This window comes from Uloborus diversus, chromosome 3 (genome assembly GCF_026930045.1).
Source record: "Uloborus diversus isolate 005 chromosome 3, Udiv.v.3.1, whole genome shotgun sequence".
Classification (NCBI taxonomy): Eukaryota; Metazoa; Arthropoda; class Arachnida; order Araneae; family Uloboridae; genus Uloborus; species Uloborus diversus.
Window position 1 is genome coordinate 153,226,936 of NC_072733.1, and position 24,934 is coordinate 153,251,869.

A 24,934-nucleotide genomic window follows, 5' to 3' on the forward strand; every position below is an offset into this window, starting at 1 on the left:
CATGCCATTTAAACCATCATAAGAATACTGTGACATACATTAAAAATCACCAAGGAATATATATGTAACCAGGACTGATTAGCAATTTGCAAATACAAACAAAAACTTGTTTTTCCAAAGAATACACATTTTATTTTAAGTCACTTTTGAATGAAGATGACATTTTCTCCAAAATGTTGAATTGACTTTTCATTCAGCGGAGTATGTATCTTGTTAAATCGAAAAATTATAACTTCAAATTAATCAGTTTTAATTATTTTAGAGGTTATTTTTTATAAGAATATAATAATCATTTCAGATCCATCATAATAAGCATGGGAGATCAACAGTAAATAGAGCACCAATTGGCAACTAGATATTTCCCAAATTTTCAATCCTAAAGGATATTTTAAATTTCTAAATGCTCAAAATCCTCACATTTGGGTATTAACAGAATTTTTTTTTGTAATTTTAGCTATTTTTTGGGCTTCCTTGATTCTATGTGTCACATGTAATATTAGCATTTTGCTGCCATTGCACAGCTATCTTTAAGCATTGCAGCTCTTTCGATTTAGGATACTCCTTATTTTTTGCCGTAATGCATAACACAAAGCAGATTGAGCAAAGGCAGGTATGCCTTATAACGCACATTTATAAGAAACAATGTGTTATCTGCAGAATATACGCCACAGCATATTATCTGCCAGCTTTATTATTATCATTCCAAAGCATATGAACTGCAGATTATGTTCCTGAAAATATGGTGTAAATCAGTGTTTGCCGAAATCTAAGGAAGTTTTCAGAAAATTAAGTTTCTTCCTTATCTTTATAAAAAGAGCAAAAGTGAGTGGATGTTCAAATTTTTTAAATAAATGCAAGTCTGAAATTCTCTTTGAAAACTTGAGAAAAAAGAGAAAAGAATAAATTCAAACAAAAGTTTAACAAATCTCATCCCTGATATAAAAAGCATTAAATATAAGTTACCTTGGAAAAAAAGAAACAACAATGCAGCTGGCTCGGATTACCCATTAGGCCATCCTAGGCCCTGGCCTAGGGGGTGCAAGTAAAAAAGAGTGCATAAAAGGAGGTGAAAAAATTAACAGCTCATTGGAAAAAAAGCAATAGGCTCTAGTATATGGAGAAGTTAAATTCAACTAAAACAGATTTCAAACTCATTGTTGAGCAGAAAAAAAAAAAAACAATTGGAGAGGAGGGGGCATAATGAGTGAGTCTAGGCAGTGGTGGAACAAGAAATTTTTCACGGGGATGGGTGGAGGGCGAAGTTCTTATGAAACTTTTTGAAATTGAAAACCGAAAAGCGCAGTTTTGAGTTTTTGTATGTGTGTTCATACATACAATTTTTTAGCTTCAGGGAAAGAGGGGGGATGAGCCCCAAACCCCTATCCCTCCCTTACTATGCCACTGAGTCCAGGTCATCCCAATTCTGGTCAAAACAGATAATTTTCAATATCTTTGATCAGAACAATAATTTCTTGAACACATAGCTTTGCTTATGTTACACTTATTAGAGGTAAGTCAGACGCAGGAAAATTAGCAAAAATCTTGAGATAGAAAATGGTCAATAATAAAACTTGTTTATGAAACAGTTTTACTCTTTGTGTCTTTAAATTGATAACTCACAATGTTTAAATGGAAAGCCGAAAGTCTTAAGTTCTCTAAGTCAGTCAACAACACTACTTGCTTATACAAGCAGAGATGATACCACACAGTGGAAGATGCAGAATTAATGTCAATGTGAAGAAATGAACATTGGAAACTTGTTTAAAAGCTTACCAAAAGTTTATTGGTCCAACATAACTAAAATAAATAAACAAAAAAAAATAAGTTTATAAAAATAAACCCTGGCTATAAGCGGAGGTGGAGTTCGCAACTCCCCAACACCTACCGGACCTAACACACAAGAGGCTGATGAACGAAAAAGAGAAAGAACGATTGGGATTGTTCACTATTTATACTAGCTTGCCTCATTTGCATACGATTGGACATCAAAGGATGCCAACCTAAAACTGAAACTTTAACCGTGCCGAAAGAGTTGAGAAGTTAATCTAATTTGAATAAAGTTGATTTTACATTACATTACATTAGGAATGAGAACGTGGTTGAATATCGTTTACTGATGTCTATCATAAATCACCTCAGTAAGTACTAGTAAGTACTGTCCATTCTCGAAAGCAAGTGCTTGCACTCAAAATTGGTTCCCTTTTAAAAAGGGGCGATATGTTGAGGATGGGCACATTCCTCTCACACTTGCTATTTTCTTCAATACTACTTTAGAAGAACTGCTGAATACGTTATTTTTCATTTTCAATTTTAATCCTTTTATTTCCGGGTTTCCACCCCGATTTTGATGAAATTAGATCTGATTTAATTTCATTTTTTATGCTTCTGCACATGACATCACAAGTGATGAAATGCTATTCACTGATACCATTAGCACAGAGTGCAATATTTAATTTGCTTCTTCACTCATATGTAGTGGCGATGATATGGTTGATAGCAAGCATCGAGTGCAATATTTAATATGCTTCTGAATTATCATAACCTGCAAATGCGGTAGACAGCAAGCATAAACATTCAGTGCGCTAGTGGAGTGCACGCCAAAGTGCATTTCTTGTGACGTCATAAAGACCATGCCTTGTTTGAAAAATCGTGCATTTTAAAAAATTCATTAAGGGAACCGGGACGTTTTATAGGTTCGAAAAATCGATTTTTCAATTTTAGCTGCATAAAATAAGGGACACTTCCCTGATTTCAAAAATTTATATATTGTGTGGGTATCAAATTCCGAAAGCTAATTAATTTACTATTTAAAATGAAATTAAAAAAGTCACGCCCCTTTTAAAGGGACGGTATCTGGATTGAATGTTGACAAACCACTGTTATCTTTCATCAAATGTTTCATGATTCAGTTACTTTTTACTCTTTTTTTCTATTTATATAACGTAAACTTAGAAAATGCTTCGGCGTAAGCAGTTTGGGAAGCGTATCGCATGCTTACCAACATTGTCAAGGTCAACACGTTTTCCCGTTTTTCAGAAAATACATTTTTTTTGAACTTTAGGTACTCTTAGATAAAATTCATATCAATGTATGATTATGAAACTTTGTATTATGAAATATACAAGCATTTTGCATGTGTTAAACTTATTTTTACTTTTGTTTAGGTACTATTGTATTTTTAGGAAGCTAATTTTAGTGAAAAATATCGTACTTTTTCGGGATTTTATGAAATACTACATTTTAACTTTTTTTGTGGTTTTTTAATTTGAAGATAACTAAAAAATAATAGGTTCAATGTAATTTGTGACCTTTTGCTAGTATAGTATTGAAGTTTAGAGTGATTTAATTCAGATTTGTATTTTCTAAGCGTACCTATCTGCAGTCATAAATTTTCAAACTATCGTGCAACTATATATTTTCTATTTACTATTCAAAATTATATTTTTTAAGGAAAAAAAATATTTTTACTGGTTTATGATAAGAAGATTACATTCTTTCTATACACAATAATTTTTAAGTCACACTTGATTTTAAAAACAAATAAACACTTCCTGTTTACGACGAAAAATTTGACTCTTTTCGTTGCCGAGAACGTTTTTTTTTTTTGCTCATTCTATAAACTTCAGTGACTAAAAGTAGTACTTTTGACTAAAGGAAACAACCTCATTAATAATATTAATTCATATTTATTAATGACTACCAATCATCAAAGACACCCAAAGTTTAAATTTTGTGAGGGGAGAAATTATCAATTTGCAGAATGAAACTTCAATTTTTACCAGCCAAAAGAGACATTAGACATCCTTATAAAAAATATTGGATTGTTATCTCCAAATTTGCTGAACTGTCAGACATTATTTGCTGAATAAGAAAATTTTGGGAATGTCACAATGACCCAACATCGGTGTCTTTACAAATTATATCATCCATTTTCTTCACAAAATATTCACCATAGACCAGCTTTAGTTCTCCACACACATGCATTGCATACAAATTCCCAATAAATAGTTTCTTATACACAATTTCATACATTGTAATTTATAATTATGTTGGCTATTGGGGTTTATTTCCAACACATTATTTCTCTGAATATTTGCATTCAAAATATCATCTAGAGGATTACAACAAAGTGGAAAAAAATACATGGGATGCCTTGAAATATTTTGAAATAAGAAAAGAAAAATTAAAATAAAGAGAGAGAGATATCAGAGCAGTTCTAACTCTAAGGCAAAAAAATGGAAGGAAAGCAAAACTATATCAAGAAATTAAGGAGAGCCACAATTTTGAAAAAAAAAAGGGAAAACTCGTCTGGTTAGTGCTAATTCTATATTAGCTACCAGTTTGTTTGGCACTCTTGGCTTCCTTAAGAGGTTTTCCACCTCCAGCTCCGTTAGTCCTATGCCGGGCTGATGAGTGCTAATAAGCACAAAACTGCAGTCCTCAGCTGGAATTGACTGAGCTGGCGGTGTCATGAATTACTTCAGGTTTCACTGCAAAATATCACTTAAGCGGAAAATGATAAAAGTTTTCACTGGGGCCACATATGTTTGTTTTCCAAACAGAAAAGCTTGAGGGAAAAAACTGAAAATTTTGTTATGAAAAACCCAAAACAGAATAATATTTTTAAAAAAAATTAGGGGCGGAGGAGCATGCTTTGCATCACATTCTTAAAATAAATAAAGATTAGGGACAATTAGAGGAAGTGTATCACACAAAAACAACAGTACCACCAACCAGCTCGAACTCAAATAGTATTTTCAACTGCAGGATATTTGTTCACCTTAACAAGTTTTGAGTTTCAGAAGAACGCAATTAATTGATTTTATATTAGTTCAGTATAAGTTTTTTTCATAAATAATGCACTTTCTTCACAAAATTATGAAATATGGAAACAATAAAATATGCTGTACATCATTTTTTGAGAAATTTCTGACACCGGCATTTCAGCATCATGTTTTTTAAATACTGATTATGCAGCTACCGATATTGTAGTTTTGATCTGGTATTGCAATCCCGAACTGCATTAAATATTTTTGAAATATTGGTGTCATTTTTGTAAGTCATATTTAGGGATCCAGAAGCAGATGCATTTTGGTTTTGGAAAAACACATTATAAAAACATTCAAACAAAAGTCGGAAATGAAGAGAGGAAATCAGTTTAAACGGGTCAAAAAATCCACTTTCTTATGTCATAAAATGTTAGTAAAACTATTCAAGAATATGTTGTCAAATTTCAGGGGAAAATTTCGATTAGTTTCGATGCTATGAGCACTTAAAGTGACTGTGGATAAAACATTCACAGCATTTTTTTTCAATGGCATTTTTCTTGAAACAATGTTTTTACAACTGGTGGGCATTCTAGCTCAAAGAGTTATAAACCAATGGTTCTGAAAATTTGTGTGAATATTCTTTACTAAATTACACTCTATATGAACCTAACTCGTAGAAGATATTTTTAGTAACAATATTTTTTTTAATGCAAGAAATGTGAAAACAATGACAGAAAAAAAAGGGTTAAAAACACGTTTTTGTAATCTAACACCTCAAAAACGTACAATTTTCAACTTTCTTTATCACAATTAGGTTCATATTCTTAGGAAATATGGGTTTTATGAGAAAGAAAAACTGTAATGATTACAGACAAAAATTGTGGCTTCGGTAATCAGCAAAAAATCTCCGATGGAGACTGCTCTATGGATAGCAGCTTCTAACTCCACTAATTCTGGTGGAAATGACTTCAAAACATTACAAAGCATACTTCAAAAGATGAATAAAATATCCTCTAAGCTTAAAGAAATTCTGATTATTTCTTTCCCCTGTTAAAAAAACCCCACGAAAAACACTAATATTTTAGGCTCCTAAACTGGTTCCCCCCCTTGAAGGAAAGGAGGGGGGTCATACGCATAATATTCTCAGATAAATCAGCAGTTAAAATATGAAACTGTCAGCTGCCGGAGAGGTTTCATTGGAAAGAATTTGGGAGAACCTCATTTCCAGAGGTCACCTTGAATACAACACATCCTGTGCGGTTAGTGTGGCAGCTTTCAGGGTAGGAAAAGGGCATAATTATCCTACCCTACACCTCCACCATATCAATGTCTTGCCATCCCTATGCAGCTACGAAACCATGAATGCTGAACACTTAAAGACTTGCTCAGCTCTGGACCATAGTAAAAAATATCAAAACAACCTTTTCTTAAAGGTCCATCTTTACTGATCAGCTCATCTAATGGCTTGACAGCAGAGGGTGGGTGTTGACTAAGAAGAAGAAGAGGTGTAATGTTAGGGCACAAATATGTAGCATGAAGTTTTATCCCGATTACACTGGGGAACAGCAATTTCGTTGTCTTAAATCTGTGACTTGATTTCAACTAACTTTTGGCCTCTGGGTCCAAAAATATTCGCAGTTTTTGTCTATCACGTCATGTTTTCAACCTACAGGATACCTTCAAAAGTCATACAAATTGTGCATATAAAGGAAAATAAAAGTAAAAACTTGTCAAATGCACTGTTTACAATCAACAATTTTATTCATACAAAGGCTATAATAGTTACCGAAAGTAAAATTGTGTATTTATACATATTAAGGTAAAAATTTTCGCGTATAGCTTTTTCTGGAGTGTTTAATCTGCGGACATTCTCGCTTGATGCTCCAACAATAGTCAGCCATCATATGTACATCCCATCTACCTTGATATCGTGTCTCCATGACCTTCAAATCTTGGTGGAATCGCTCGCCCTGTTCATCACTGACTGCACCAAGATTTTTCGGGAAGTTAGCAAGATGGTTATGTAAAAAATGCAATTTGATGCTCATGTGGCAACCAAGCATTTTGAAGCTCTCCAAGAGTTGCTGGACAATTTCGGCGTAATTCTGGGCTCGTGTATTTCCAAGAAAGTCTTTAACAATGTTTTTGAATGCCAACCAAGCATTCTTTTGAATTTCTGACATTGTTCCTATGAACGTTTCATCTTTCACAAGCTGCCGAATCTGTGGACCATCAAAAACACCGGCCTTTATCTTTTCAAATGACAGGCTAGGAAATGCTGAAATGAGATATTTGAAACAGTCTCCTTCAATTGGTAAAGCTTTTACGAATTGCTTCATGAGACCCAATTTTATATGCAGAGGTGGAAATCTAATTTTCTTTCTGTCGACAAGTGGATGATGTAGAATGTTTGGATCACCAGGTTTCAGGCCAGATCTTGGCGGCCAGTTCGTCTGCATCCAATGTTTCTCACGAGCTCTGCTGTCCCACATACACAAAAAGCAGGGATACTTAGTATATCCGCGTTGCTGGCCAAGAAGAAAGCAGACCATTTTAAGGTCAACGCAAATGATCCATTGGTGCATTTGATATTGCAACAAATCAATGACTCTCTTTATGTCTTCGTATTCTTCCCTCAAATGAACTGAATGGCCTATCGGGACTGAACCAAATAAATTTCCATTGTGAAGAAGAACACACTTCAAGCTCCGCTTTGAGCTATGGATAAACAGTCGCCATTCAGTTGCGTTATAGGCTGAAATTCCCAACTCTTCCATTAAACCATGTACGTTATCGCAATACACAAATCCATCATCACTTCGAAAGTACTGCAGAAACGCGCTTTCTCTTGATCGAAAATATGATACCTTAGCTCCCTTTTCAAGCAAGTTTTTCTCATGCAGTCTTGATGCTAAGAGCTCTGAAGCTTTTTTGGATAATCCCAAATCTCGTACCAAATCATTCAACTCATGTTGCTCAAATCCCTTACGAACGGAATCACATTCAATTTCAAAATCTTTATCGTTGGGGTCACTTTGATCTTCATCAGACTCGTATTCCTGTATTTCCAAACAGGGTAATTCATTGAAAACTGGCACTGGGATTTCAGCTGAATAAGGCACTGGGCGTATAGCTGATGGTAAACTAGGATACTCTATTTTACATTTGTTTTTCTTATTATATCCTGACGTTTTCACTATACAAAAGTAACAATCACTTGAATGATCTCTGGGCTCTCGCCAAATCATAGGGATACCAAATGGAAATTTACCACGTGTTCCCTTTGTCCACATCCGTAAACTCTCAACACACTGCTTACACACTTTGTGTGGAGCCCATGATTTGTCTTGATCTCCAATTTTCACTTTAAAATAGGCATAATAGACTTGCCTGACAAATGTACTGATGTTTGTCCTTTGACTGGGAATGGTAAAACTGCCACATATATAACAAAACGAATCGGGGCTGTTTAAGCACTTACGACGTGAACTAGCCATAAGGAAAAGTTTCGGTTGATGTATAAATGAAAACTAAACGCTCAAAAACAAGAACAAGAACAGTATATAAACAAGAACTCAAACTCCACGTTGGAATGTGATTCACTATTTCAGAGTAACATACAACCTCTCACTACAGTATCTCAGGCGTAATTGAACAACCCCAGACCAGTATAAACCTGTCGCTGTGCTCCCATGCGTCATTTACCCGGCGCCAATCGGAGAAGGTTAGTGCCAGCCAGCCAATGATTCATGCTCGATTCCGCGGGGAGTAGTCACATTCTCATAAGGTGTAGAGAAAAAACTTGACGTGGTAGAATAAAACTAACTACAGTTTTGAAACCAGCATGCCTAATTAACTATAAAACAGCTCAAAAACCTAACTCAACAGAAATTGTTTTACAAATTGTTCCCCAGTGTTATTTATCAGAACTGAAAACCTCAAAATGCAGTTAAACATTTTTTAATGCAGATTCAAAAGATGGTTTCTTTAAGGGGTCAAAACCTCCATAACCCTACTCTAAGGATCTGGTCTATGGAGTCAAATTCTCATTCAATTTAAATATAACAGAAACAGATCAAAACTTACTTGTATTGCACTCTTCAAAAAGGGAGCTTTTAATGCTCTGATTCGTTCTGAATTTTCCATTTTCAAAATTTCACTTATTCTTTTATCGAAAGCATCATCATTTTGATCAATTTCAGCATCATATTCCCTGTATCCCTCTTCATCCACTGATGTACATTCAAGTCTCCAATCAGAAGGATCATCCGAAAGTAAAGTATTTTTACCCAGATTATAAAGTTTAACAATATCAGCAAAGGGAGTGAGCTGGTCATTTAAATTGTAAAAAGGAACATGTTCTTTTCTTGTTCTTGTTTTCTTACTTCTCACATCAGGTGGTTTGGTTTTTGTTCCTGCAAAACAAAATTGATAAACAAATAAGAAGCATCACAATTGCATTGCTGAAAATATACAAAATGAACACATAACAGAGCAAACTCAAATTGCTAAAAGGCATATCATCTTACTTGCAAACAAAAACATTGAGAGAAGAAGAAATAAAATATTATCTAAAGGTTGCCAGCTCGAAATCAGCCAAAAACGATGGTTTCTTTTTACATAATTCTTTTTTCTCCTTTCCAGTAACCTAAAATAGGATGACTGAGACATTTTTAAAAACTAAATGTGTATTTAATTTCGGATTTTTCAGAAATAGGTCCTAAAATGAAATTAACATGATGCAGTTGAGTCTTCTAACAAAGAAATCTACCAACAGCAAAAATGTCTCCACATAACGGAAATTTGAATCAGAATGTTAAATATTACTAAGGGGCTCTGCCTCCTCTTCACTTTACTTCTAATTCGGGTTTGCCACCTGCAGCAGGTGACAATTGATGATTTTTATACTTTTACCTCAGGATGTCTGCAGTACATCCTGGATGTCTGACCCCTTTATCTCTAGCCTCTCAAGGTTTATTGGGGTGAGACAAGAATGGTTTCCCCTAGATGACATGTACCCAACCAGTATTGACCTGGAAGACATTTGCAGTCTGAACAAGATAAGGTTACACAAACACAGACGCATACAGGTTAAAATAGTATGGACTCAAAATACTCCCCAGAAAATTATAATGCTGTCTCCCCATAATATTTTTTTCTCAGATATTTATTTTTTTATTTTAGCCATTTTTGAAGAAAGTTGCTTCTTTTTGTGCAACCTATTCCCTCATCCATTTCATCCATTCTTGATCTATTTGACATTCAAGTAACCTGCATTTTGAAAATGCATTTAAAAAAAATATGTAAAAGCTGAAAACAAAGATTTTCAAAATAACTAAAATGAAAAATGAATTTAAAAACTAAAATTTATGAATTTTTTAATCCTATGTATGAATGGTACGTTTTTGCAACAAAATGTTTATGTGTGGGTTCTTTTTCATGGTGCCGATTTTTGTAAATTTTTAATTCTATTCTAGAAGGATAATACTAAAATTTTTCCTTTAAATTTTTTGTCGCCTCATTTTACTCAATATTTCAAAATAAGCTTGAATCCTTCTCTCAACTAGCTGGAAAATTTATACATTCAGCATTTCCTGCACTTTCTGTTCAGTTGAGTTTTATAGTATGTTAAAGGTCTTTAGCAACAGAAAACTATGTGCTTTTTTCAGGAGAGATAAAAGAGAATCCAGTAAGCAATTTTTAAAAAAAAAGAAAGGAAAGACCAGTCAAATGATGGAAGTTTTTTGTCAAAGTAAAAACAATTAAACAACAATAAATTAGGTTTGTTCCGAGCCACAATACAAAGCACAAGAGGGAACAGGTAACCAAAACCCAAAATGAAAGCTGGAATAGTGAAAATTTGGGAAACATTCCTTTTTTGGAGCTACATATGCTATACATGCATTCTAAAATAGCTGGAGTACAGTTGCATCCCTAAAAAAAAAAAGAATGGAGAAGGAATTGTCTGACTTTTCCAAAAATTTTGATGATTTTGAGATTTTTTCGACTTTTTCCTCCCTATAGATCCATTTCCTTTTACCTCTCAGCTCCTAGTTTTCAACACTTTCTTGCTGTGTGACAACCTTCCAGTTTGTTGGTTCAAACATGTAGTAATGCTTTATAATCAGGGCCATCGCCAAGTGCATTCGTTTAGGGGGGTGTTGAAAGTGATTTTGCCGACTGACTCCTGACATTTGCCGACATACATATATATATATATATATATATATATATATATATACAGTGGCGTTCCTAGCATGGGTGACACCCGAGGCGATAATTTGTGGTGTCAATCTCCCCTCCCCCAATCTATAGGTGCAAAAGAAAAAAAAAATATGGAAACATAAAAACATAATATTCATGCAATTTTCAGAAACAACTATATTTGTGTTGTAACGAAATTTTAAGCGTGCTAATGTACAAGAAACGAATAAAAATGGGGTGTCCGGGGGTTTAACCCCGGAAAATTTCCAAATTTGTAGTCTTAAAAATGCATTTTAGGTGCATATTTCTCAAAAAACTTGCAATTACACTTGGTGCAAACGTGACCTCCCAGACGGGTGACACCCGCGGCGGACCTCCCCTGGCCCCCCTGTAGTGACGCCACTGATATATATATATATATATATAAATAATTGCCTTTAACCGGAATTTCTTACGGATTGAAGTCTTTAGTAATGCGATGCTGCTTTAGTAATGCTAAGGGATGCATTAGTTTCCATAAAAGTCAATATATACTGCTCTTCCCCGAAATATTTCCTGAATTGGAATCCGAAAAAGGTGACTTTAGGCTTTGTTGTGTATTTTAAGAAAGAGAGGGTGCAGGTTTCTTCTCATTATCTTTTCCGCTGGGGTCAATTTTAGGCTTTATTATGGAAAGGATGGTTTTGGGTGCTTTTGTGTAAAGATTTCTAGAGATAAAGATTTATGCTATCTTTGTTCACGTGAAGAAAAGTAATGGAAGAAAAGTAAATTTTCGGGGCAATCCCCCGAAAAGTTTTCAAACTTAAAGTTTTAAAAATGCAGTTTTAGGCTTTTTATGGTATGGAGACTGTAGGTGAGAGCGTAGGTACTGACAGATGTCCAGTTGACAGTGGCAGATTAGCTAGAAAAAAGGGCTAGAAAAATACCTTGTTTCTGATTGAATATTTCCATAGCGCACTAATAAGGTTAAAAGTATACAAATCAGGAGAATTGCATTGTGTGCCGAAAAATAGAGTATATAATATGATATAGAGAATATAATATGAGTCATACCATGATAATAATGGAAGGTTAGAAATAACGGGGTTCGGGAGGTTCTCCCCCTGAGAATTTAAAAAATTGTTATTCTGAAAACGAAATTTTAGACTACCTTTGACGATGTTAGGGTGAGAGCAGGCTCGGAAAATTTTTCGAAACTGAAGACTTAAGAATGCGATATTAAGCTATCTTTGGATCCGTTAGGGGAAGGGATGGGGCCCAGGGGCACTCCCTGTGCAATTTTGTGAAATTAAGCTTCCATAGGCAATCATAAACCACTATTAATCATATTAAGGAAAGAAGAGGTGAATGACATCTTTTTAGTGTTGGGAGGGGGGAGAGGGGGGTTAAAAGGCTCATCCCCGAAAATTTCTGAGATTGAAGTTCGAAAAACGTATTTTTACACGATCTGTGATGATGTTCAGAGGATGTCCCTCGAAAAACTTTAACATTTCTTTTCTGCCTCCAAAAGTGGGGTTTTTGAGTCTTAAATTTGAAACTATTTTCGGTAAGACTTTCTCCTCCTGTCCCTCATCTAACGTCACCGAACATAGTTTTCTAATGTTTTAACATAGTTTGAAATATGAACATAGTTTTCTAAGCAGGGACACAGCTCCCGGACACTTTATTCCTTCTCCGAACAGCACCAAAGATGGCTTGAAATTGCATTTTTTGCTACGAGAACCACAGAAACCTATCTCTTCCTTTGAGGTCACGAAACATTAGTTTAAAAGTCCCTTGGCGATGAGAGGCCATGTCTACCTAGTAGGAAACTAGGGGTCTGACCAGTGGGTCCGGCTCGAAATCAGACTAGTATAAATTTTATCAGTTTTAAGGGAGGAAAGGGCCCAGAAAGCAAACCAACAAGGGATCCAGCCGCCTTGGCTTTCGGCGGCCCTGCTTTCAGGCCTCCAATTTCGAACAACTCCCTCATCCCCTTTCCAAAATCAAAGATTTTCTTGAGACATCCTCCAAGACCTATATTTTCCCAAACATCATCAAAATTAGCCTCAAACGCGTTTTAGGATTCCAATTTTTAAAAAAAATCCAGTTGAGGGTTCCCGAGCCACACGCTTTCTCAAATGTCAAAGGTAGCCTGAAATTGCTCAAAATTTTGCCGAGTTAAATTCTGAAAAAACCCCCTCTCACCTAACGTCTGCAAAAATTGTCTAAAATTGCGTTTTGAAAACTTCCAAATCCGAAAAATTTCCGGGAGAAACTCTTAATCCTCTAATATCAGCAAAGATAGTCCTAAAACTGACTTCAATTTTACAAATATTCCAAGAGGTGCTCCAAATCCTCTTTCCACATTACCAAATGGTGCCTAAAATTACGATTTTTACGTCAATTTCCCAAATAATAGCATTCTGCTCTTTTTACAAGCCCCCTAGAATCTATGGCAGCAACTGAAAGTACAATTTCGACATTTAACGAGTGAGGATCAATTTAAAGAACAGTATTGATGGTTAAGAGCGTCAAAATGGTCTAACTCTGTCTGATGTCAGCACACAGTGAAATCAAAGTCTTATTTATAAATAACTAAAAAGGAAAAAAAAAGAGCTATTTCAATTTTTAATGTTTAAAAATATTTTCTGAGCATGTTTAAGTGAATCATTAACATTATTGTAGGTGAAAACATTTCAGTATTTCTGTCTCCTAGTTAAGTTTTAATCATAATACTCTTGCATACATTTTGCGACTATTGATATCTTTTTTAATATACCCAGATTCACAAATATGAGTGCACTGGAAATTTAAATTACTTATTACTAATTAAAAGCTACCAATTATTAGCATAATTTGTAATGAAGCCTATTTAGCAATTAAATTAAAAATAATCCTCATATAAATAATAGCCTATGATCGAGTAACCCGCGTGTTTCAGAAATGAAACTCGCGCTTTGGCATGATAATTTGATAATATATTTTGGTAATGTTTAACACACATGCAGGGAAAGGCTTTATCGTGACAAGGCTGAACTGGATCCGGTAACTCAACCGATTTACAGTCAGTTCAGGGGAATGAAGAAACGAAAAAGCGGTTAACTATGAACGCAATCTACTGGAGTTTAGGGTTAATCCACTGGTGTTAGGGTTAAAATTTCAACTATCAAAATATCATCAAACAGGCAACTGCTTCGTTCAAATGTAGAAGCAATTTTCACCCGTCATATTTCGACGGGCGACTTTCTAGTTAATGTGATAATCTCTTAAAGGTAAGAATCTAGCCTTGTCCGAAAGAGTCTTGGCTACGCCACTGGGTTTGAGAAAGGGGGATCGAAATTTTTCCACAGAATTTTTTCGAATTGTAGTCCTAAACATATAGTTTTAAACCTCAAACGATCATAAGTGTTGTTAGGAAAAGTTGTGTATCAGCTGATTTCTCTCGAAAATTTTTGAAAATTGAGGTCTTAAAAATGCGATGGTAGGCCATCTTTGGTTAACGAGGTTCAGAATCAGAGACTCTCTCCCGAACACTTTTTGAAATTGAATACCAAAAATTGAAGTTTCATACGACGTATTTTGCAGTGATAGCTTTGATAACTTTTTGCCCTTAAAAATCAGGAATCCTGAATGCCTGCATTTATCGATAACTTTTATTTAACTTTAATTTTTTACCGTTAGAGCGACTGGTGTGACTTTTCATTACTAAATTTTAAATATTTTTCTCTATTCGAAACATATTTTGGTAGTCTTTACTTTGCTCCACTTTACTCTGATTTCCGTGATGATATCGTGGTTTATAAAAAAAAGTAGAAGTATGTAAAAAAGTAGAAGGATGTGAGGGTTGCCCCTCGGAACCTGTCTTGTTCGTTTATTTATCCACTTTTTTAAACTGAAGTTTGTTATGCGTTTCAATACCGCACTCACTACTTTTTTTTTTCTACTTTATTGGTTAAAAAAGTGTTTGAAACGTATTTCAGCTGCCTTTAGTTTGGTAATTTTAATGATGTACATTTTTAAATGTTCCTAAATAATATTTTAAGATTGCATTTTCTTAAATTTTACAGAAAAAAAAACATTTATTTGTTTTCTTTTTCTTTCTTTAATTTTCTTTCTTTTCTTTTTTTTTTTTAACTTTCAACACTGCGAATGTGTAACAGGGGCCAATAGACATCCATTTTTCCATCCCGGCCTGCATCCAATTTACAGCTTTTATTTTTTCAATATTTTAATGGAAGATATATAAAAAACATAAGCTCAAAATAAAGCTTTGAAAAATTACATTAAAAATAATCATACCTCTTCTGCTGCATTTCAATAAGTTTTTTTTCCTCAAACTTATCAAATGCTTTCAGATTTTCCCTTCCTTGCCACAAAAAGAATTTTGCTCGTTCATTTGCAAAGTGAAGTTCAAAATTTCAACTAAACTTCTTTTGTGCAGGGCTGAATAAACAAAATAATTCTCCCCTACGTAGGATAGTCATTCAAGTCGTCTGCTCTACTCCTTGATGCAGTCAGCAATGAAAATCAAACTCAATGCAACTTTTGTCATCAAGGCTCCACCAGCGCCAATAACCATTTTCTTCTTATGGCGGAAAGGTCACACAGCAGGGCTCCGGACAAACCATTCTAAACTAAACGCACACAAGAACAGTTGATTTAGGATTTCCCTAATTTTCCCTCGAGCTCCTAGTTCCAGAAAAACGTTTTCAGTGGAAAAGACCCTGAAGCTCCGATTTCCGATTCCGAGTCATAACTGACTACAACTGTATTATGTCGAGGGATCTGCATACTAAGTGCCTTGCCTCCATTATTTTTTATACCGATAGATGGCAGCACCACCACCCGATCCAACAGTTAATGAGAATTTTGAACTAATCCAGGAGTTAATAGCTACCTGAAATTAGCACCCCCAGAGGTATCGTTTCACTTGGAGGACATTGAGACCACGAGCATATTTAACGTCGCCCAGTCCCCTTTAATGACGACGGTGGGTCTTCGACCATCGAGGTTCGAACCCGAGGCCCTCCGGCTCCGAATCCGACACTCTACCGATCGGGCTACCACGGCCCCCCTAAAGCTCCGACATTTGTGTATTTCTGGTGCCAAACGGGTCTTTCTTATGTACCCCCCACATGACTACGCCGTCTCGCCGGCGACATTTCTGAGTACTACAATTGACGGACAAATGTCCTGATACTTGTGTGGTCAACAAATTATCGCAGCTAGTAAAATACTATTTCGATTTTTACTCGTTAGGGTAGAAATAGTGGAAATAGTGCTTAATGTGGGTTCAGAAGTTTGTTTCAAAAATAAACACTTATGAGTACAAATGTAACATTGTATTGCAATATTTTCCCTATCTTTCTCTCTATTTTAATTTGCTTTAGTTTCGGCATCCCATGTATTTTTTCCACTTTGATATGGTTTTTATTGATGATACAATTTCATAAATGTATCGACGGCCAGAAGCTATTTTATTTATAAACTGAGAAGTTCCCTGGGTTTTTCAAGTAATAATTCTAAATAATAATTTTAAAAAAAAATGTTTGAAATGTGCATCATGACTGCTCATAGTTTGGTAATCTTAATGTGCAATACAGATTCTCGGGTAATTTCTAAATAATATATTAAGGTTTCGTTTTCTGTTTAGATTTTACAGAATAAACACTCGATTAGAATTTACGAATGTCGGACTTAACGTTCAAATCCAAAACTTCCATGAAATTCAGAATTAACTCTAAAAATAAAAATTGCCGATTGTAGCTGAAACTGCCGACTGACCCTGTGGCCTCAGCAAAATATTCTTATTCGGCAAAACTTGTTTAATGATTCGGCAAGTTTTGGGACATTATTGCTTTTTTTTTTTTAATTCCTGAATTTTCCTTCTCATGTGTGCATTGCATACCCATATTTTATTCTTCGGCAAATTGAGAACTTCTCCCAAATTGAGAATTTTCCAAAAATTTAAGTTCAATGGATCAGTGTCGGCAAAATCAAATTTTGTTCATATGAATGTCGGTAAATTGGGAATACGGTGCAATTAGCAGTTGGTGAGTTGATTATGTCTTTCAGAAGAACAGTCTTCAGTATGATCACAGGATGCACTAGACATGCCTATACAAACTATACTAATATATACATGTTTTTTATTTTTCTTTCATTATTAAAACACATTACTTTGCACTCAAATATTTTGAATCTAGAATCAATTGAAAAAGCAAAAATGCCGATTCTATAGATGAACTTTCTGAGGGGATCGATGCTTTATTGTGTCGGCAAAATGAGCTGTCGCAAAGTAAGCAATCGGCATAGTGAGCAGATGAAAAAAATGTTCGTGTCTGCGATATGAATTCATCAGAATGAACATGAAGCGCAGTCAAACATGGTATACATACCCGCACAAACTCTTCATGTTTTCTTTCTTCACGTAAATGCTTATTATTAATTATAAATGTGTGTATATGAGTATTATACATATTTTGAAAAACCTAACACTTCGTGTCGTGAATGTTGAAACTAATGAGTCAAAAATGCCGACTCTGGTGAATTTTATGATTAGGCACTGGGCAGTGCCGTATTTACGCACTCGGTAAGAGAAGCGTCCTGAAGATGCACGCTCGAGGGAACAGTCGGCGAAGGAATGCTGAATGATAGTGTTTGCTGTACGTAGTGTGAGCAAAATGAAAATGAATGTAAATAAAGATCCTTTTCATTATTTTCTCTTGCGCAAAGGGGGGCCAAAAGGTTAGATTTTTGCAACTTTGAAATATGAAAATAACTTTAAAAAAAAAAATTCAATCAATAAAAGCTTTGAAAATCCGAAATATTGAAAATGCCGACTTAAACTGATTTTGCCAACTGGATGAAATCTCTGGGAGGGTGAGACACCCCCCTCACCCCCCCTATGGCGACGGTCCTGTTTATAATCCAGAGCAATTACATGTCCTAGACCAGGGAATCTCAACCGCTGGTCCAACGGACGGGCACCAGTCCGCAGAAAAACTTAACCGGTTCTTGGGCAATTTAACCTGCTCCCATAACAAAAAAATATTTGAAATATAATAGTAATAACAATTTATCCCATATTTCTCACGTTAGTTTTGTAATCACAATTTTATCATTTTCTATGATTTTTTTAAAGGTTAATTGAGGCAGTGAGAAGCATAGGGATGCAAGTGGACTATTTTAAGTTTTGAGTAAAACGCATTTAAAGATCAGATCCTAGGTAGGCTTTCATTGAAATTTTTTTCTAAATCATGCTGTGCTGCAGCACCTACCATGGCTACTAGTACAATCTCTTGCCCCAAGACAGAGGAGAGGTTCACCTACCATTTGTACTGGTTATCTACAAATTTTTAATTTTGCCACTTGCATCCCTTTGCTTCTCACTACCTCAATTGACTAATGTATAATAATTACATTAATTACTTACATTTTACGTTTGAATAATATTGCAAGTAAAAAGTAATGAAAACCTTATATCTAGTGTAAAAGTACTTTAACGACAAGAGTGTTGTGTAAAAAGTAATTTTTTAAAAATCTCATTGATCAGCTACAGATTTTTTTTCCGGTTAGCAGGTCAAAAATGGTTGAGAAACCCTGTCCTGAACTATTTCACATTAACGGTAATTTTTGTTCAATTTGTATGATTCTTTCATGATGATGCATGCTTCACAAAACCAAAGTGTATTATTTTTGTACATGTTTTGAATGACGAACACATCTTTGAAAGAAAATATTGCTTCTTGTATTATGTTTAAATTTGTAGCACTATCTGTAAAACGAAACATAAGGAAAATTAAAGCAAATGAAGATATAACAAATTGTTGCCTCAGAGCAACAGTAAGACATCTAATCGCAAGAATAACACTAAGATGTATTACTGTTGATTTGAGACAACAATATATGAATGAAAAATATCGCAGTATGAACATAACATAAAGAAAGTATAGAAAAGAAATACTAAAATGAAAAAGTGAAAAATATATTTTTGCATGTTTCAATTATCATGCAGTTTTACACTAGAGTGAATTAAAATATTTTTTAAAAATCTATTTGTAGTACAAAACATAATCTCACACATAAAAAATGAAAGAAAAAAATATTTGTATAACTTTATAGAACTTAGCATCCAATTTCATACTACAAATATAATAGTTGAATAAATGATCCAAAAAATAGAGTAAAGTGCAAAATAGAATATATATATAGTAAACATAATGCAAGAAACATTAGAATAAAAAGGAAAGCGGAGAAATAATTAAATGAAAGCGTAGCCCCTCAAACTGTCCCTCAACAATAGCAATCCAGTCATTAAAAGAAACTATTCTTCAAGTACCAACTGATTTAAATGCTTTCTTTCCCACTGAATGATGTCTGTTAGATTTTTTTTGCATGGACAATGATGGTTGAATATCTTACCATGAACTTGAGCCTGCCTGAGCCCGCTTTGGGCCCTGGTTGAGCTCAGCTTATCTGTAGTATGAACAATTCTAAACTGAGCTATTAAAAAAGGAAAACATCTAAGACTTAAATCCATTTCTAAACAAATTTAATATTCATTTACATTCTTTTCAAAAACACATTTTATGAAATTTGTTTTGTAAGTTGTTGTTTTTCCCCACACAAAAGCAGCAATAAATTTAGTCAAAAATTTATTCTACTCACTAATTTATTTTATTAATATACTTACAGTGAAGCATCGTTTATACGTCTTTGAAGGGACCATACGAAAAAAGCATATAATAGGTCTAAGTTAATGTGTATTAGACTCTGCAGGGACCAATTCAAAAAAAATATGTAACTGATAAAAATGTATAAAAGCGAAACCTATAAACGGTGTTTTACTGTATTTATTTATTTTTCATTTTTTGGAGTGATTTGTAAACTGTCATGGCAGAATTCCCGTTAAAAGCTCTATAATCCTCGCCTTGACAATAGTCTAGACGGGAAACTTCTGCCTGCAGAAGATTCACTAGTTTTCAGATAATGATATCATGAAAATTTTAAATGTTTCTTACATTTAGAATACTCAATAAATTTTAGGTAAGCAACAAGTAAGTAGATGTTAAAAAAAACTAAAGCAATATTTGTAGACAAGAAAGCAAAACATTATATGTAGATTTATTAAATGGGACTACACAAAGGATTGAGATAATGAAATGAAACTGATACTTTGACGCCCTCATACAAATTTGTGGTCCTCTCCATGCATAACGCTCCAAAAACAATCTACCCTCCTCTTAAAAACTTGAATTTTAACCACTGGTAGAAATTAAATGAATTTCTCATACCATTGGTTCGGTCTAACATCTTTTTCAAGACACTGTCCACAGGTAGAAGAGTAGTATCAACATTTACATCTCTACCACCAGCAACTTCCTTCAAAGCTTTTGACAAATCCGAAACAAATATATCACTGAAAAATAATTATAAGTTTTAAAATACAGAAAGAAGCACTTAGAAAAAAAATAGAACTGCATCAACAAATAAGGAATCAAATTGAAATTCAAATCATAAATGCATCAATTGATGAAAGAAAAATAATACTTTTACTTTATTTCCAAAATAATTATTTTTCACTGCATTGAAACTTATTTACTAATTTAACATTGGAAAGACTGCAAACTGTCATTTACATAGAATGTAGGAAGGGGCCAGTAAGACTTTTAGACATTTGACAGATTTTTGTACAATTCCCTGGATGAGGTCATATGTACTATGCATGTTTTGTAAGGACAAATACTGAGTTGCATGATAGCATACTACAGTCCTATCATAAAAAACACACATTCTTAATTCTTCAGCCGATATACAGGACACAAAAAAAAAAAAAATAAATAAATAAATAAATACCAATCTAAAATTCAGTCAACTTTTTTTTTCTTTTTCAATTATTGAAATAAAATTTTGATAGGAGCTGCATATGTATTGTTCCTGCAGGACAGGGAGCTGACAGTTGCACCAAAGATCCAAGATTTTTGACGTAAAAGTTGGTTTGAAAATAGAATGTCTTTCTCACTTACAGCAATAAGATGTCTTTTGATAACTCCCAATGAAAACTTCAGCGATTTTTATACACAATTTTTCTTTTGACAATTATTTTTATTATTAAATATGACTTTTTGAGAAATTAGAGCAAATTGAGCATTGAACCATTATTAGATACTTGTTGTTGGAAAATGTAATGACAGCTCAATGTCTCATGGTGTAATGACACCTGTACAGATTAAACAGGAGCCGAAAGCTGTGTATGGAGACTCTGTACCATTATTAACAACTGAAAGTTAGGGCAGCTGAATTTAAACATGCCCATATCAACCTTGGTGCAGATGAACATTTGAGGCTGCCTAAAAATGTAACCTCTGACAAAAACATTTATGAAATTTACCAAATGGCACTGGATGACCATCAAATGAAGGTTGGAGAGATAACAGAGACTATGAGCATTTCTAAAGAGTATGTTTGCTACATTTTGAACCAAGAATTTGCCATCACAAGCTGAGCATTGTGTGCAGTGCTTGCTCACTTGGGTCCAAAAATGTCTTCAAATGAACAAACAAAGCCCTGTGGGCAAAATTCCGATACAGCTAAAACAATGGACTGTAAAGGGAGAAGTTGGTCCAAAAAAAATCCTTCTGTTGGGGAAGTGGTGGTGACAATTTTCTGGGATAGCCATTTAATTGTCTCATTAGATTATCTTGAAGGAAATAAAAACATTATAACAGCATATTATGCAATATTTCAAAACAAGCTGAAGGCTGACATTGATTGTCAGACTTGGTTCTAAGTGAATTTTTATTCATATCCTAAGCTGAAAGACGCATGCGGATAAGTATTTCAATGACAAATGAGTGGGTAATGAATAGAACTTTGCAAATAACTACTTTGCAGAGAAACTGAAAGGCTCATTACATTAATTGTTATTAAAACCATAACTATGGTATTTCAAAAATTAGCAATAACTTTATTTTCATACCTTACTATTAAAAAACACAGAGTGAATAGGCTCTTGTGTTCATTTTCTGCCATTGCAGGATCAGAAATGTACTGAACCAAAAGTTTAATACAGTCAAACTTTGATATCTCGAACCTCCTTATCTCGAAACTCTTGATGTCTCGAAACAAAAATTTTCCCCTGCATTTTCTATAAAAACCCTATGTATTTTCCATAGTTATCTCGAAATTTATTTTTCAAAACCCTTGATATGTCGAAATTTTTTGCACAGAAGCAAGTTTCAATTGTCGTTTTGCTTCGGCAATTTTTGTAGTAAAACCAGTTCCAGGGACAATTGCTTAACGTTTTTCATCCCTTTTCTTGGAAATTTGTGAATAGGGGATTGGCGCAAGATAATAGGGGAGTGTTGGCATGAAGGGGGTGCAGTGTAGAATCTTTGTGCATTTCTCTCGAACATGTTGTCCACTTTGAGGAAAGGGGTTCGATTTTTCGTCCGTCAGTTTTCAAGCGAAAACGGAAAATGCGTTCCTCGTTTTCTTCATTCAACTTTTTTAACTCCTACAAAACGGCTGCTGAGAACTTTTTGAATGTGAGGTTACTGGTTAAAGATAAAATTAGAATTTTTAAATTTTTAGGTGTAAAAACCAAGTTGAAATTTTTGTTCATTTCAAAATCTCATCCTGTGCACTTTCGACAATTAGAAAATTTCAAATCTAGTGAAATATTGAAGACTACTTTATTGATCGTAATTCAATTTGGTCAGTACTACATATATAAATGCATATAGTGTACGTGTGTGTAAATGTGAGAGTTAGTAGTGTAATTTTTTAAAAACCTTGATAACTCGAAAACTCGATATCTCAAAATTTTTTCCCGTCCCGAGAGATTCGAGATATCAAGGTTGTACTGTATAAACTCACATTCTAAACATTGATTAAACACTATTAAAGCAGAAATGAGGATTTTTTTTGAAAGTGGAGTTAATTGATTTGACAACTGAGGCATCCAACTAATCCTCCCCCCTATATTCTCAGATCTTTTTTTGTTTGACTTTAAAATTTTTGGCAAACATTTGAAGATAAAAGTGTTATTTTTCACGAAAAATTTCGGTTTTGTTAGTAAAAAACCCGTTAAAAAAACTCAAGCTCAACGTAGGGGGCAGATTTTGCACATGCGGAATGTGTGTACTAAATTTGAAATGAATCAGTCAATTGTTTTTAAAATGGGAGTGAACACAGACTTTGAAAAAGTGGTTTTGAGAAAACTGCGTTGTTTGAAAGCTTTGAGTTTTGAAAGCTAAAAAGCATCAATTCCAGCTCCATAGAATACAGTCCCTGTAGCAGCTGTGATCTCCTCAACCTTGTCTTTTCTCGTTATTTATTTGTATTATATTTAACTAACCCCAAGCAAGCAACACTGACAATCTGAGCATCCGCAGCTGTCAGAACTGCTGCATTCTTTGGCAGCTGTTGGAGCTACAGTTAGAAGGAGCAGAGACTGAATACTTGATAACTTTGAGAATTTTGCTTGAAACAACTTAAAATTTTGGGACTATATTTTTGAAATGTTCAACTACAAGATTAAACAAAAAAGAAAAAAAATCATACCAAGTAATATCCAAATTTGTCATTTTTTCAGTAATGTACTCAACGTCATTTTCCTCTCCACCCTTTTCCTCGAACACCAAATCATTATTGATACACATATGATCGCCTTCTGAAAATGAAGGGCTGAAGACATCATCTTGAGAGAAAAACTAAAATATAGAACGAAAATATATTACTCAAAAAGTAATTCAATTAAAAATAAAATTCTTTACTTAACCACATCATCCACATTATTAAGAATAAGTTTAAACTTAGTAAATGCATTGAAATACTGCAAACTATATACAAGTTTCCTTTTTTAAATTGAAAGAACTACTGCAGCACTTTGCAAACTACACCAAATATCATGCTGTATTAGGCTTTGTCATGGGGGCTGCCACTGAGTTATGGTACTAAAAATAGTTGTTTTAATAGCCTCCTAAATGAAAAATAGTCTGCAAAATAGTGGCCAAACAAAGAAAATAGTATCTAAAATAGTCTTCCATTATGTTCTAAATGCAATTAGTATTAAATCACACAACATATACTTTGATGAACAGAATACCTCAGCTGCAGGATCACTTGGACTATTGAAGCCTCTCTCTAGTTACACAGAAATTGTGGTGCCATACCAATTTTATTTCAATGATAAGAATGAAAGTTGTGCCTATATTAGAGATATTTGTAAAATATTGAAAACATTACAGCTGGTAATTACTTTTTCAAAATGTCTCAAAACATAAAAGTAAAAAAAAAAAAAAAAACTTTTTTTTTTCCTTTCAAGTACTAATTGGCCACTTCTCTGTCTTAAATGAAGTAACTTATCCCTACTAGTCTGTAGGGGTGACTGGGGATACTTGATCCCTAGGGATACATAATCCCACAGCCAAAAATGTACCAAAATCATTAAGTAGAGATTTGGACCCTGACAATTACATTAAAGTTATACTTGTACATAAAAACTGACAGCATTTTGTTTTTTTCAGCCATTTTGTTTTAGCTCGAGAAATGATTGTCTGAAAGTGTCAAGGTCAACTTTTTTTTAGAAAAGCATTCTGAAGTTTACATTATCCGTTATACACAATTTAAAAAGAATACTGAAGTGTAATTTTAAAAGTATAGAATCTTTAATAACTGAGACACATTTTTAGAAAATTGCCACTGATTGTTAATAATAGAACAAATACGTTAGCAAAAATCGCTACGTAAGGGCTGAAAAGGGCTTAATAAAGCTAAAAGTCTATGTCTGGATATCTGGGCCTCTGTCTGTCGCGCCAAGCGCCTAGAGCGTTCAGTTGATTTTCATGAAATTTGGCACAGAATGAGTTCGTAGCATAGGGGTGAGACCTTGAAGCAATTTTTCAAAAATTCGATTTTGTTCCTTTTCTATTCCAATTTTAAGAACATTTTACCAAGCAAATTATCATAACATG

General features: G+C 34.1%; 1 protein-coding gene across 1 annotated transcript in view; it reads right to left on the reverse strand.

Moving 5' to 3' along the window:
- Window positions 1–23,553, reverse strand: part of LOC129219274 (uncharacterized) — a 45,524-nt gene extending 21,971 nt beyond the window's left edge. Inside the window, exons 1-3 of the mRNA XM_054853603.1 lie at window positions 23,523–23,553; window positions 20,252–20,376; window positions 8,856–9,184 (exon numbers count right to left, since the gene is read on the reverse strand). Of these exons, the coding sequence (XP_054709578.1) occupies window positions 8,856–9,184; window positions 20,252–20,376; window positions 23,523–23,545 (477 nt within the window). The 5' untranslated portion in view covers window positions 23,546–23,553. The remainder of the gene's footprint in view (window positions 1–8,855; window positions 9,185–20,251; window positions 20,377–23,522) is intronic.
- Window positions 23,554–24,934: the final 1,381 nt, after the last annotated feature.